Source organism: Nestor notabilis, unplaced genomic scaffold (genome assembly GCF_000696875.1).
Source record: "Nestor notabilis isolate BGI_N333 unplaced genomic scaffold, ASM69687v1 Scaffold28620, whole genome shotgun sequence".
Taxonomy (NCBI): Eukaryota; Metazoa; Chordata; class Aves; order Psittaciformes; family Psittacidae; genus Nestor; species Nestor notabilis.
The window spans coordinates 2,932-19,091 of record NW_009911119.1 but is presented as its reverse complement, the minus strand read 5'-3'; the positions used below and the strand labels follow the sequence as shown (position 1 = coordinate 19,091).

Below are 16,160 nucleotides of genomic sequence, written 5' to 3'. Positions count from 1 at the left end.
GGCTGAGCAACTTCATTCGCCAGCTCCTTCTGTATAAAAGCAGTTCTCAATAACATGAAATGCTAGGTTTCTTCCCACCTTTGGATTCCAGTTTTATTCCGATGTTTCTACAAGGTGTCGTAGGAAGAGAGTGTTACAAAGGATGTCAGAAGAAGAAACGTGTGTTTATTTTTCCTTTTCTTATGCAGCTCAAGACCTACATTACCCTGATTCTCTCGGGCACCAAATACAATATCTGTTGCCTTCATCCTCAGCTATAGATAAAGGACAGACCTGGGTTGTTGCTCCCTAGGCTGCAGCTGTCACTGCCAAGGAACTGTGCTCTGGTGACCAGGCTTCCGGTTGTTTTTTGGTTGTTCTTTTTTTCCCTGTCAACTCTTCCATGTATGCATGCTCTTTGTAAATTTTTAATGAGTTAATTCAAGCAGAGGTTTGTTCTCAGTGTTAAGTGTTAATTTGTCAGGCTGAGGTTAAAACTAGTTTACCTGTTTGATGTGATTGTAATGCAAATAAAGATTTGAAGCAACTGCTTTTGCATGTTTGGCTTTTTAGGGATAGAATATTTGTATCGAGTTTGGAATACTGGAAACAGGCTGTAAATGAAATGCATCACCAGGATTGTAACATCCCTTGCATTTTTTTTTAGTATTGAGAAAGCTGGATTAATGTGTGACACAAGTAATTAAATTATTTTTTCCGAAAGTCTGTTGAGTATGTTTCTGCTATAAAGAAAGCCTGTCTGACCAAGAGGAGCAAATCTACAGCAATATCAAACTTTCACATCTTCAAGCCAGTCTGCTGTCTGCTTTGAACACACTAAATGCTCTAAACATGCACAACCTGAAAAACAGGCCCCAACTATTTCAGTTGGGCATCATAAATAAAGGATTTGGCCTTTATTTCGCCTTGCTTCTGATATCTCATTGGCAGAAAGAAGCCTACATAATGCCGTAAAGGACTGCTGTGAAGATAAATACAATATTGGGATTCTGTCACTTCGGTGCCACCGATCATCTTCATCTTCTGTGTTCCTCCCATGAGATAGCTAGTAGTTTGTATGTACTAACATGGTATGTGGTAAATGTGAGTCACAAGTGACATACGGAACAGTAAAGGTGTGCTTAAAAAAAAAAATAAAAAGGGGGAAGGCAACTAAACCAAAACACTTGCCATAGTTGTGGAATATATTCCAGCATGTTAATTGGACTCATCATCACAAAACAGTACAGACCTTGGGAAAATGCTATAAATTTATAAAAAGCACAGAGACATAAATGTCAAGTTCTGTATTTCTCTTCCTCTTTGATGCTGTTTTTCTTGTACTAGCAGGGTTGGCAAGACTCAATTTCCCATCAATTTAGGTCTTATAGTTCCAAAAGTAGTCCCTTAAGATTTGGAAGGTATACTGTTACTTCAGAAGGATACAGTAGCAGTTTGACTGTAAATTACAGGTTCCCCAAGCTAAGGGTCAGTGTTCCTGGAGAGTGCAACAGTTAATGTTTTGTCTGATTGAAAAGTAATTTTGCCCACATGAATAAAATGTGGCAGAGGGTGGATGAGTGCAGGCAGCTAGGAGGTTATCCATGATTTAAATCTATGGGAACAAGATTATACAGGGCATGGAAGGTGAATGCTGATAGGTGCAGGACTGTCAACAGAAGGAAATGCTGGTTATTGAAAGTAGCTAATATCTGTCCTGAGAAGACTACATCTTTTCCTCTTAACAGTACTGGTGATTCAGATCCTGCCTCTCCATCCTCCGTGCCATATAAATGCACAAGAGCATTATAGACAGTGTATCCTAAAGCCTCTCATGCAAATAGTTAATGTATTCCAGAAAATTTCCGAGGGTGTCCAATTTGTAGTTATGGATAGTGATGGCAAAAAATGATGAACACTGTCCAGATGTAACTAAGTGTGTGGATCCCATGACTTGCAGTCTCTGAGTTGTCTTGTCACAGTCCTATTTAGAGCATAATGATATTTTATGTTGTGTCTCAGTATCACTTAACACTGGGTGATAATTTCTTAGAGAAAAAGCTACAGGTTGCTTTCTTGAGGGGTTAAGTAGTGGTGATGTTTGGTAAGGTGCTAGGCAGTCCTCACTAACTGGCAGCACTTCCATAGTGGTGTAGATCACATAGTAGTACCCATGTTGTCTCTTGGTAAGAAAGGGAGAAAACAAGTTCTTTCTTCCTTTATGCTGAAAGTGTCAATTTTGTTTTCTGCGTTACCCTGTCATTCATGGGTTAAAGGCTCTTGGAGGCTGCCTGCAGAGGCATCATGTGCTTCATAATGCGAGTTGACAAGTGGTTTTTTTGGGTTTTTTTTATTAAGGTACTGTGAATATCTTAAAGCAAATCACAGTGCCATTATGTGATTTAATTTGCCATTGTAATATCCATTCTAAAACAAGGGCTTCTTTTTTAAAGGGTGTGTGTGTGATGCCTGTTATTCTTCTCTGTAGGGGAGCTTACTTAATAGCTTCTTTATCATCACTACTGGAAGGGATGTCTGGGGTTGTTTCTGTTCATTACTTTCATGTTTATTCCTCCCCATCCTATTTCTTCTTGCAGAAGAGGTAATGAACAAATTGTTAGGATTTGTTCTTGGGACTGTACTTGTATTTTAGTTCAAAACGAAGGCTTTTAGCTCAAGGTGCTGTATTTATCAAAATGTAGGGGGATGAAAAAAGTGCATTAAAGGTGGGATTTTTTTTCAACTTCTCCTTCCATATTTTCTTTTCGTGTTATAATAGTGAGAGTATGGATATTACAGGGGTAAATTGGTAGGTTTATCGCTACACTTCTAAATACTGACTATTCCAAAGATGTTATGCTGCTCAAAAAACAAGGTGTTACCAACATTACTTAGTTTTATGTAGTAGAGCTCTTGATGGAGAGCACTGGAGACATCATAAAGAAAGGAAATAAAGTCTACTCTGTTTTTGAGGGTAGAATACTGACAGGAAGGGAGGTGGCCAGGAGCTGGAAGGGGTTTAAAAAAAAAAGGAGGGGGGGGGCATGAGGGGCAGCAAGAAAGAAAAGAGCAGATTTAATGCTTATCTTCCTGTAAGAAGGCTTGACAGATAATGTCCAAGGGAGAGGACTTCAAATGAAACTAATGCAAGTAAAGTGCTGTCGTGTAATTACAGATGTTACTGAGTTGAGCTACTCCCTTGTAATCACACTTAATTCATATGACCCACTTGCAAGGTGATTTCAGTAAGCATGTAAGATCGGAAGGACTGGTTTTCTGCCCTCTGTACAATGTAGTCACTTTTTATGAGATGATGCAAATCCGTCCTAAAGCAGAAAAAATAATGTATGCAGTGGACTAGGAAGTTACGGGAATTTTCCATAGCTCCTGGAAGTGTGCACTTTGGCCTTTTCTTGGGCAGGGGTTCAGTCTCATTTTGTCTTGTACTACCTTCTTGCATGTTGGAATGCTTAATACAGACTCATTTTTACTTGTATATTCAGTTACCTTTTGGCTTACTGCTATGATAAAACAGTTTTATAAGTTTGTTTGCTTTACATGCTGAAAGGGCATTCAGGGTACTGAATTTAGAGAGCATACTCAAGCATTCTGTTGACCTATAGTCTCTTTTAGGGAGGCAAGTGCATGGAAACTGTTTCAGCAGACATGATTGGAAGTGTTTCTGGAGCTCTAGAGTAGAAGAAAGGGTAGTTGAGAATTGCAAAGATGTTACTGAAGGAATAAACCAAGTAAATTCATATTTGTGTGAAACAGACTGTTAGAAATTATTTAACGTGGTACATACTTAATATTCTCCAAACTGTACTGTACTTGTTACTCATTTTCGTTTTGGTTTTGTTCTTCTTCAGTTCTATAGGTCCAGGTGCAAAAACAGTTTAGCAATGGATCAAAGAAAAAATGATAGTTTTGTCCCAAGTATCACGCAGTTGGAAGACTTCCTAACAGAACATGACTCCAATGTTGTATGGCTGTTAGTAGGTAAGGTCAAGCTATTATGTTTTGGTTAAATGTGGGGTTTTTTTGCATGCGTGTGTGTGTGTACTTTTAAATGTGCTTCTCTTAAATGTGCTTCTTTAAATGCTGGCATACCAATATCTAATTTCTTAAATCAGAACATTGAAAAGAGATTTTTGTCATACAGCTGTTGAGTGAAGTATGGTAATGCTACTTCAGTAATTTGGAAAGAAAAAAATGCAGAACTGTTTCCAATACTAATTGTGCTGCAACTCTTGGGCGGTAAGACTCACATTAAAGTTGTGTTTATTAACTGGCCCAGTTTCACGCAGCCATTCCTCCTTTCCTGTCATCTGCATGGCACCCTGTTATAAGAGAACAAAAAAGATGTTGATAGTTTCTTCTCCTGAATCAGCTATCTATCCCAGTAAAAGAGGTGGTGAATTCTAGAAATGAACATGCTCTGCAGAGAGCTAGAGTAAGTTCTAAAAATCATGTACAGTAAAACTTTCAAATGTATTTTCCAAAATGTAGTTTCAGTGAAGAGGCTTTTAAAATCAAGAATATAATAATGAGATGAATAGAGTTTATGGAATCTGTTATTAATAGTGGAGATTGAATTTGGTAATTGAAAAGAAAAGGTTACAATTAGTGGCAGAGGTGAGACTAGTGATAAGGGCGGTGGATTAGGATCGTAGTGCCTGGAAACTCCATGAGTTTGCTGATTTTTTTTCTCAGTATATGTCACCTTAAGAAGGTACCTTCTTGACTTTAAGTATGTAGAAGTGTTTAGTTGAACTTTAATCACAAATTAAGTTTTATTACTGGAATGAGATATTTTGAGTGCAAGTCATTCCACCTTTCTCCCTGCACTGGTAGAGGACCAGCAGCAAGCAGCTTACTCATCTGGAAGCGAGGGAAGGTAAATGCTGTCCTTGGAGTGTGCCTTCACTGAATGCCAAGAGCAGTTTGTTTCCTGGGGTATGGCTTTAACCCTTCCTGCCCTGGGTAATCACCCACACAGATTTGATTTGTTTTACATGCCAAGCATGTTTGAGCTACTTGAATTTTGGCCACCCTGGATCCATTTTCCAGTAAGGAAAAGACAAAATCATGCAAGTCTGTCTGTTCTACCTTCTCATCTTTTGCAAAGCACAGGAGTTGTTACAAAGCAGTGGTGCATCCCACTGGAGAAAAAAACCCAAAAAGGCCAGTAAAAGGGCAGGTTGGTTTTGGATTTTTTGTGCGTTTTTGAGTAGTCTGAACTCTTTGCAGGTGAAGGCATCATACCCACATATCTTTCTGTACTTCAGATTTCCCATAAAAGGCACAATAAATCTGTGTTTTTCAGTACAAAGTGTATACATAAATGACAAACTTCTGTTACAAAGTTCAGTTAGTATAATGAGTAGAGATACCTCAAATTAAAAAAATTTAAAATTGCTTTCTTCTTTGTTCTGCTTTGGATGAAACAAAATAGTAATTATCAGTGAAGTGAGTTAGAGCTAGTGTGTTCCCTGGCAGTTGTTCCTTTTGGGTTTGTCCTTCTGGAAGCTTTGAGAACCCATGTAGTTAGAAATAGGTCACTAGCACTTAATCAACTAAAGTAAAAATTACCTTGGGATTAGCAGACCTTTTTTTTTTTCTTTTTTTTTTTTCCTTAATCATGTTTCTCATTGGATTGTGATTTCCTTTTTTCCTACCAAATTCGATGCTTGAACTGCAGACAGATTTTTGCTAACCCCAGTACTGGTACATTTTTCTCAGGATACAGCAGCTTAGGAAACGGTTTCAGATGTGCTAATGTTGTTCCCTGTGCTAAGATATGAAAGACTAGAAATTTAAAGTTACAGTTTGTGGTGTGGAAAAGGAATGTAGTATTGCTTTTGGGGTGTTTTGAAATAAATGACCATGTGGGATAATGCATGTTATGATTCCATCTATGAAATTTAACTACTTGGATGATAAGGGATGTAATGAAATATGTGGTGCCTTTTGCAGGTCCTCCAGAGGACAGGGGGGTTTTGTTTATATATTGGGGAATGGAAGAGCTGTGAAAAATCTGTATTTTTTTCTCAATTTTCCATTTTTCATTCTTTTTCTCCCTCCATCTTTTCACACGCTTCTCACACCATCTATCTGAAAACACCTGTTAAAACATCCCATCAGTTTCAAATTTTTTGGAGATTAGGAAGAACACTGTTGTGCTTTCTAGTCTTAATAGGTAAGGCTTTTATCTAGGTCAGCATACTTAAAAACCCAATTTTAATTAATTTTAATCTTTCAACAGCAACAATATTGTCTTGTGGATGGATTATCTACCTAACTTACTATAATTCCCGGAACATTGGACTCATTTTAACATTGGTTCTTAACAGATTATATAAACATGGCTACATCCATATTGGTAAGTTATGATTGCTGTAATGCCGCTGTTCATCTGCTGCTTTTGATTATACTTCCATTTGCTAAAAACTCAAAATCAAAGTATTCCTTTGTTATAGTAGTTTGAAAATGGTCACCATCTAATTAAGAAGAAAAAAGTTCAATATTGTGTTCTATTGGAGGGTTCTTGGTGTAGGTAGAAAACCACCCCCTTTTTCATTGAAGTCTCTCATTATTTTATATTAAAGTTCACTTGACAGGTTTTTTAATCTTAAGTCAAGTTTACTTTTTTTTTGTTTAGTCTGTGTACGTCTTGTACTTAGCATCTGTACATTTTCCACTACACCTTTTTAAAAGCCCTATAATCATAATGATCAGGTCCTAAAAGGAGAAGATTGACCTCAATCCTCCATGCAACCTGCCTGATCCACTTCTGAATTTGGCTCATAGTTTGGTGTTAAGAGGTGCAACTTCCTGGTTGTATGACATCTGAAGTGAGTGGCAACCACTGGAGTAGACTGAGAGGGGAACAGTAGAGTCTCAAGCCTTGACTCCATGTTATGACAGTGTCCTTGCTTTCTAAATAAGCTCGCAGAACAACTGATCCATGTTAAATCCATGCTGTGACTGTGTAGAATTTATACTGGCTAGAGGATTTGCATCAAAACCATTAACTTTTTTTTTTTTTTAATATTTTAAAACATTTTTGAATAAAACAGGTCAGTACAAATCACTTGGGCACTCACCCACATTACAGAAATATCTGGTGCTGGGTCCCAGAGGGCTGTATCCTACAACCTCACTTGGATCATACTTTTAATTTTCTTTCACTTATTTTTCCATGTCTTCCTTTGTCTGATTGCCCAAATAACAAAGACTTTTTCTGCAACTGTTGATCATAATTGTAGTGAAAACTTAAACCCAAAAAATCTCACTTACACTTGCCTGCCAAAGAGACTCCTGCAATAATTTGCTTATGTCTTAAGAATTTGAGAACTGTAGTCCAAATAATCTTAAAATCCAACTTTTTGAACAGCAGTATAACTGAAATAGTTATTGGCTGCTACAGTTGATCTATAGGCTTTTATTAAATTTCTCAGTGAAATTGCTATTAAGTAAAGACAGCTGGACATAGCTGGCCAAATATATGGTATTCTTTATAATTTTAATCAGGAAGAAGAACATAACATTAATTAAATTCCATGATTTACAGTTTGGCTTCAATTGATCAGTGGTTTTTTGTATTGTTTTGTTTTTTTCTTTTTTAATCATGGTTTGCTTCATTTTCTGTGGGTGAGGTGAAAAGCCATAGGAAAAATACAGGCTATTGCATTACCTGCTGGTCTTTTCATGCTTATTAACCCTTTCTGCGGTAAACACAATTTATCATAATAATTGGATTGAAAATTTTATAGCCATTTAAAATATGAAAAATTATATTGTCAGGAATCTTTACTTCTCTAATTATAGTCTTGCATACAATAAGTTGATAGTATACATGTCCACAATAGCTTTCTTAGCTGTTTTCACAAGTTCCCAAGGCACCTGAAGGTTCCTGTGTGACTAGTGTGTTTCAGGGGGTTCGTTGTGTTCTTGGGTGGTGCCAAACCAGCACCTTTTAGTGCTCTGTACTTTTTGTCTTTTATGTTCTAAATGTCTGACTTTCCTTCTCCTCTGAAAATCTTGTGGTTTCAGAGGGAAAACTCAAGATACCTAGTAAACCCATTTCAGATAATTGAATACTATATTCTTCCTGTTCAGAAAATAAAACATTAACAACTTCAAGCTAATGTCTGATAAACACTTCTTTTCATGTTAGGTTCCTTTTCGTTTTCTGTGCTGTCTGGAAAAGTCATGGTTCGTGAAATCTATTTCATCACAGAAGACATGTCTATCAGGTACAGATTTCCAAGGGAGTCAGTCACTCTTCTAAAAAGTGATACAGTAAATGTGTATGTCTAAATAATGCATGTTGAAATACTGTCTTACAAATGAGCAATAAATATATTTATAAATGTTAAAAATAAACCGACTTTTTTAATGGCAGTTTTTAGACATTCTTAGACACTTGTTAGCTCATTTGCTGTTTGAGAGTTATCAGTTGGAGGTGAGTACTGGATAAGATTCTAGTTGTCCTTAGTATTTGTAAAAGAAAACACTGTAAAGTTTGAAGAACTGTTCTATCATTAATGTCTTTCACTCCAGCATGCTTCTGCTCTTAAGTCTGGAAGATTCATTTTGGCCCAGTACTTTGCATTTATTTACTGGAATTCAGATTAATTTGTTTAATGAACCACACACTAGAGAACAGTTTGTAATTTTGATTCTTACTGCTAAATTAGGAAAGCCTTGAGAAGATTAATGGTATGGGGTTTTATATAAGTTTCAGCTAATGCAGTAACTGTATAATACTATATACTGTAACGCTTCATGCTTTGATATTGCTTGTGTACTACTGCAACTGCAGATGTCTGCACTGTGTAAGGCAGCATGTTGTGCAGCTGCACGTAGGATTTTGGATGATCACTGTCTTAACTTTGCTTTTATCTTATTTGTTGTTAGAATTCAAGATGGGTTTATCATATTTCGTTGGTGGAAGATGTACAACCCTAAGCAGAAACAGCACGGTAGGTTTCTTCAAAAGGTTTCAAAGTTTAAGTTTTCAGGTAGCTGATGGAAAAATACTTCCTTTGGACAGTCGCATGCATGTAATTGATTTGTTAATGTGTACCTGAAGTACATTGAATCATCAGAAGGTGCAGGTTCTTTTAACTAGTTAATCTGTGTTAGTAGATAAGAGTAACATAATGAAATAAGTACTGGATACAATGAGGAACTTGGATCCTTCTTAAGGCAAACCATTAACCTTAATAGTAGCTTTCCTTAGCTGTAATTTAAGCATAATTGATTCTGTATTGAATTTATACCTATGGTAAATAAGAGACTTCATATGATCTGGAACTGATTTTAGTCTTCAAGTTTGTCTTGTCCTGTGTCGGTATTTTAGCAGAGGTAGAGGATGTTCTTGTATGTATTTGTTAACATTGTGTCTTGATGACATCTGTGGTCGTAGAAGTGGGGAAGTGTGAAAAATGCATTTATTTTTCTTCCAATCTCTGGCTGAAGAAGGATGATTAACACAACACAAGAGATTAATTGTAGCTGTGGAAAACACAAGTAGCCTAGTTATGTGTGCTTAGTCATTTATAGGATCAAAATCTGGTTGAATAAGTCTCAGTTCCTGCCTCTCTTCACTTTCGAAGCATTGCAGTTCCACTGCAAATTCAAGGAGGTCCAGAAATGACAACTGTGTTGAACTTGGGAAGGTGCTTCTTTTTCCCCCCCATCTTCCTTTGGTGGTGGCCTCTGATGGTGTGAAACCTCTTAGACTTGTCAGCAAGCTTGTACAGCTGTTGCTTTGTCAGTACCAGCTCAACAGTGGTGGGACTGTGTACATGTTGTGTAGGTTAAATATAAGACACTGTTCAATATAGTGGTATGAATTAGGAAGACTTGCTCACTTTTTTTTTTAAGGCATTACTAAGCCTGTGATGTAATAGGACACAGTTAAAGTTCTTTATACCATAGGAAGACTAATTCAAAAAGTGGAACCTAGTCTTAGAGTTAATTAGATTTTTCTAACCACAGGTTATTGTCTAATAGGTTTTCATAGAATTTTCTTCATCTGCTAGTTGGAATGTATTTCTCTAGTGGCTCCCAGAATGAAAAAATGAATTGAACTTAATGCAATAAAGACAGCTCTTTCTGTCTTTTACAGGTGTATTTTTGCTTGGTAGTAGTTTAAGGCTTTAACTTTTTCTGCTGACATTTAAGACTGCATAATTAGTGGACATCCAAGTAACCAAGGAGGTCAGAAGTGTATAGGTCTGACAACAGAGTAATGTGAAGAAAATAACTGTCTTAAATAATTACTCATTTTCCTAGGAAAACTAGCTTTGCTCACTTTACATTTTATTTAGCAGAGATGCTTTTGATTTTTAACCTTTAGGGAAAAACAAAATGCTCAATCTCCGAGCCAAATTTGGAGAACAGTTTCCTACACGCTGGTGTATGTGATTTGCAAAATGCTTTGTGGTATACTCTTCTTATCGAACTTCTGGTACTTGATACATGTTTATGATCAAAAGGTAGATTACAGTAATGGATGCTAGGAAGCGTTACTATGGAACTTTTGTGTCAGAAAAAGGAAATGTGAAAATGCTTTGCATTCTGTTTTGGGGTTGTTTGTTTTGGTGGGGTTTTTTTTTTTCTTTTCAAATTTGTTCTAAAGCTATGAGAATTTTTTGGTTACCAGTCTTCTGAGAATAAAATTAACCTATCAAAATTAATGCATAGTCTACCTGCCCACTAGAATTTGAAGTAAATGTTGCTGTAAGACTTGAGTTGCACTATAATTTAAGGATGCTTCTCATAAACACTTAATCACAGTTCCTTGCAGAAAAGAAGGTTTGAACCACAAAAAGTTTGGACAATGATTGTGATAACATGTAGTGAAGCTGCATTTCCTGCTGTGGGTTTTAAAAAATTCCTTAGTTTGACCTAGCAAGTGCAATCTGTTTTTTGTCACGGTACTATGTTTGTACTAGGTGCTACATTTGTACTAGGCATGTCATACCCATGTTGAACAAACTTTATTGAAAATGTCAAGTATGTGGGTTGTCTTCCTGCTTTGAGTGTTAAGTTTAACTATACTGGGACTTGGGAGCAGGTTTTGTACATATTTGAGAAATTAAAGTGGTTTAGGAACAAAAGTTGGAGGATTATGATGTTGTGAATAGGGCACACCCTGATGGCTTGGTTTAGGTGCCACAGCAAATTAGCAATTTTGATACTGTAAAACCCCATAGTTTAGTTTGTGAGGTGCTTTTTGAAGGGGGAAATACTGTTTTGAGAACCGATTCCTCTACTTATTGTCGAAAATGACTTGTTTTGTATTTCTGTTAGGTATTATTTAGTGGGTATATTTATGTTGATATATTTTGGTAGGTGCAATATAAACATTTGAATAAGTAGTAAATAAATAATACGTCTTGATTAAGCTCTGTAGGCAGCAAATGTCAGAACCTTGCCTATGTTAGTCACCTTGCTTCTAACAACTGTTGATAAAACTTTAGTATTGTGCTATCAGTCTGGTAGTTCCTTTTACATGACCTATATATGCACTTCTTTGAATCACTTAGCTGTATGACATCCAGATGTGCTCATATCTTTTTCTTTGCCTTTTTCTTGTTCATATTTTTCCAGAAGTGCCTTAGGCAACCAAATTGGTGTGTGGACGTCAAATCTTACTTTTGTTACTAGGAAAAAGAGATAGTTGTCTCTTTAAATCCCCTTTAAAGAAATTAATTACTATATATGATTTCATTTGGTTAATGAAGTCTAATACTTGCCTCCAGGAATTGAAAATTTACATTTATTTGTGCTCTTGATGATACCGAGATCTCCCAGGTGAACAATTGTGTATCCCAGTCTTTGTCCATGTCATCTTTTGCCTGTATCTTATTGATGCAAGTTAATATTACCAATAAACAGATATGATAGTGTTTTTATGAAAACAGAAAGGAACTGGAACTGGCTCAATAACTTTTCTCTATCTCCTGTTCAAGAAAACTGTGATGCCAGTGCTTTCTGGGGACTTCTGTATCCTTATAAAAAAAGTAAATGTATAGTAAATTTCTGTTAATTTAGGTGTGAGGGGTAAAAGATGAATTGCTGATGTTGGCACAGTGTTCTACAGATGCATAACTGTGGGGGACAGATGAGTTTGTTAACAAAGAGGGTACATTTAATAAAGCAGGTGTCTCTAAACTTTGGCTCTTGGGCAGATGTGTTTCTTCTCCTGACGCTGACTACAACAGCAGCAGTGTTCACTTTGACTTTTTGGTGTCTGTGGGATATGTTGCCTTCAGTTTGTACCCTCTGAGTTACAGACTGGGGACTGCTGTAATGACTGTTGGTGCTGCAGCTTCCTAAAGTCTGTTTGACTTAGAAAGATCAGATCAGGTTTTAAAGCAGCTCAGGTCTCTCGAGTGAATGTGTAACAGGCACTCTTTCAACTGGGTAATGAGGGGGAAATTTCGTGAGCTTTTTCTTCACATTAACTACATAATTAGGTCATACTATCTAAGGCAAAAGTATGTGAAAGTATGTCACAAACAGCTCTCTATGCAATTAGCAGATGTTGAACTAGTTTTTAAGTATCAGAGAGTCAAGCTGATACTATAGCTAAAATTTTAAATCAGTGAAAATGTTGACTGATTGTGCGAAATGAATATGCTTCTTGTTAGTTACGTATAGTCATGTTTTCTGTTTCTGTGTAAGAGAAATCTTCTTTCCAGTTCAGGCCTGCTGTACCACAGAGAAAGAAAAGAAGAAAGCTGTTTGGGCTTTGAGATTGAATTGGTCTAGCACTGATATGTGTGCTAAAAAGCAGAAGTTGGCACTGAGGCTTCTGTGCTGTGCATCAGAGAGATTTTTATTTGTAAATAAACCTAATGTATCATTTTGTGCAGCTCCTGTCTGGATTTATTTTTGGATTGTGACCTAAGGGTGACATCCCTTTCAGATTTTATATTTTGTATGAAACTGTCTTATTGACAAGTTTGGAATGATGTAATTATGTTGTGGAGGTTTTACTGCTTTTTAATAGGTACTTCAGCAACTGTTCACTGTAATTGTTTTTGCAAAATGTACATATTTGAAAACCTGTAAATTTTGTAAGGGAATGTTGGAATAGAATTAGAAACTCTTTTTCTACCATTTATTTAGATCCAAAGGCAGAAACACGACTGTATATTATGGTGAATGACTTTGAATTTCATGTATACAACCGTTCTGAGCTTTATGGACAACTTCAAGAACTATTTGGCTTGGATCCCACAATAATTCCAGCAAAGAAAGCTGATGAAAGAGCACAAGTAAATGGGAGGCAGAGAACACATACTAATCTTGAAAGGTAAATTATTATTCATTTTGCTATTTTGTTGATGCTTTGTTCTGTAAAGGGCTGAACTAATTAGGTAATGTTTTGTTAACATAATGCTCTGGAGGCCAAATGGTTGAAGTACATCTGAGAGAAATTGCTCTGACAAGCCTGACAGTCTAAATCTTTTTCCTTTCCTTGGACTTCCTACCATAATAATTAAAACCCACTTCTAACAAACCACGTATGTCTTGTTTAATGATCAGAGACAGGTTGAAAAATCTATTTGAAGTACAATGTGGAGAGGGAGCATGTGTTGAAGAGGATTATGCTTGCAGAATAAGAATAGTATCGCTCAGTAGAAGTAATAGCTGCTCAAGACATTGAATAGACAAAATGTTAAGGTCCATATTGTGTTGGGAGGACTTCTGTTTTTTTAGCTTGAAACTTGAGCTGATTTCACAAGTCTTCTTTTTGGGTGTGTGTGTTTATGCATAGCTGTACAAGCCTTTTCTTATTTAGTCCTCTTTTTGGGGTACCCCAGAAAACATGGTGCGAGCCTGTAAGGAGTTCTTCTACCCACCTTATGTGTAGTGGAGTCAGATGTTCAATGACAAGGCTCTCTCTGGGCAGAATCACACCAGACTGATTTACTAGCAGGAGCAGAACAGATCTGGTGAGACTTGAGTCCTTCCAGTGCTGCTGGCCAAGCCAGTACTTGTCACTAAATTCCACAGTGGGCAGCTGAGGGATGCTGAGCCAGTCTCTCCATGTTTTTATCTTTTTGCCCTTACTATCAAGGTGCAGGAAGGACTTCTGCTGTTGGAGAGGACGTGTCTTGGGAAGTGAAAAATCCCACACCTAAATAGCAATATTTAGAACAGACCAAGTTCCCTGAGGAAGATTTATTTAACTATTGTTCTGTGTTAAACGTGGCATGCTTGTTTTCTGCCTGTGCCAGCCCAGTATAGCAGCACCCAAGGCGTAGCTGTGTATGCTTCCTGCTGTTCTTCCAGGCTCTGCAGGAGTCTGCAGTAGTCTGCCAGCAGGTCCCTTAGAGGAGGCACCTCTGTACTAAGGAACATTTCCTGAGATCTGTGCACTGAAACCCCACAGAATAAAAGGTTGGTAAATTCTTCTGCAGAAAAGGCAAAATAATAACACCTGTTTTTTCCTGTAGTGTTAAAGTAAAAACAGAATCTCAAGACCCTTCTTCTTCATGGAGATCACTCATTCCAGTCATTAAAGTCAATGTGAGCACGGTAAGTGAAAAGACCCTGATAATGAAAATATTTAGTGGTATATGCTTAAAAATCAGACTTGCCATTCATTTTTCTTACATTCCTCATGAATTTTTGTTCTTCTTTTAGTAAGTTTTTAAATGACACCACCAACACTCCTCTGACACAGTCATAAATCCTGATAGAAACATGGTCATGTTCTCTGTTTTGGGAAATGTTTGTGTCTTAGACTTGTAATGATTTCAAGAATATCACCCAGTAATTAAGCTAGGTAATGGGTGTTGCACAATGTGTAAAGTGTTGGTGGGTTTTTGGGAGGTATTTGTGCTTTGGTTTTAATAGGGATGTTTGACCACTTTCCTTAAAAGTTGATGTCCCCCCTCCAAACAAAAAAAAAAACAAACACCCAAGAAAATAGTTATTGAGATGATAGGAGATAGAATATTAAGAGTTTAATGTACAAGGTAGTAATTTTAGTTATGCACATATTAGGGCCAGGACTTTCGTCCATGGTCTTTATTTGCATATTGCTCGTTAAATTGCATTATTATAGATAAAAAAAATACATATATTTAAAAGAGCAGTGTTTAACGAGTATTTGGGTTTTCTTTTGGATTTAGGGTCGCTTGGCATTTGGGAATCATTATCAGCCACAAACACTTTGTATTAATTTCGATGATGCTTTTTTAACGTATACCACAAAACCACCTTCAAGCCACCTTGATCAGTTTATGCATATTGTGAAAGGAAAATTGGAAAATGTTAGAGTCATGCTGGTTCCAAGTCCAAGATATGTTGGTCTTCAAAATGATGAGTAAGTTTTGGGTGCTTTTGTTTCCATGTTATTTTATTACTTCTTTTAAAAAACAAAGAAAAGATTGTTGGTTGTATTTCTGCTAATTTATTTTTCTTAGCGTGTTTAGACAGTTGACATTTTTAACACTCTGCAGGTCTTAAATGTCGGATCTTTGAAACTATTTATGGAGAAAGGTACTGGTTTTCTATCTCATTGTAGATTTCGTTTGTTCTACTCTGATTAATCATAGAATCACAGAATGTTTTTGGTTGGAAGGGACTATAGAGGTCATCTAGTCCACCCTCCCTGCAATAAGCAGGAACATCTTCAACTAGAGCAGGTTGCTCAGAGCCCCATCCAACCTGACCTTGAATGTTTCCAGGGTTGGTGCGTCCTGCATTCAATTTTTATTTTCCTTCACTCAGGTACCGTAGCTGCACAGATGCTTTGACAGCACTAGATTTCTAGGATAAATGGAAGGTTTAAGGTGTTGACTTCTGTAGAGCTGATTCTCATATGGTTTGGAAAATATTTAATAAAAAAAAAAAAAAAGGCAAAAGCTGTGCCATTCTTGCTGTAGAAGTCATGTTATCTTCTGAGGACAGATTGCTGATCATTTTACCTCTGTGTATTCTGCATATAAGCAGGGTTATGCAACTTCAGCAAACTGAATGGTACTAAGTCAAACGAAAGAAAGAGTGCTTACATAAAGTGATTTGACACTAGGATTCTTGCCTTACTACCGTTTAACCACCAGGCATTTCTGTGCATACTACATTAACGTCCCTGATTGATAAGTGTGAACATAATGGCCAGAATTTTCTGCGTTATCTTATTTAAT

At 36.8% G+C, this 16,160-nt stretch overlaps 1 protein-coding gene across 1 annotated transcript; it reads left to right on the top strand.

The window, feature by feature from the left end:
* Window positions 1-3,854: 3,854 nt before the first annotated feature.
* LOC104404701 (uncharacterized protein KIAA1109-like) lies at window positions 3,855-15,337 on the top strand (the record flags this gene model as incomplete). The annotated part of the gene is made up of 7 exons (XM_010013214.1): window positions 3,855-3,978; window positions 6,245-6,361; window positions 8,159-8,237; window positions 8,902-8,966; window positions 13,129-13,315; window positions 14,463-14,544; window positions 15,144-15,337. Coding segments are annotated over exons 1-7 (821 nt in total), but the record flags the coding sequence as incomplete, so codon positions are not given.
* Window positions 15,338-16,160: the final 823 nt, after the last annotated feature.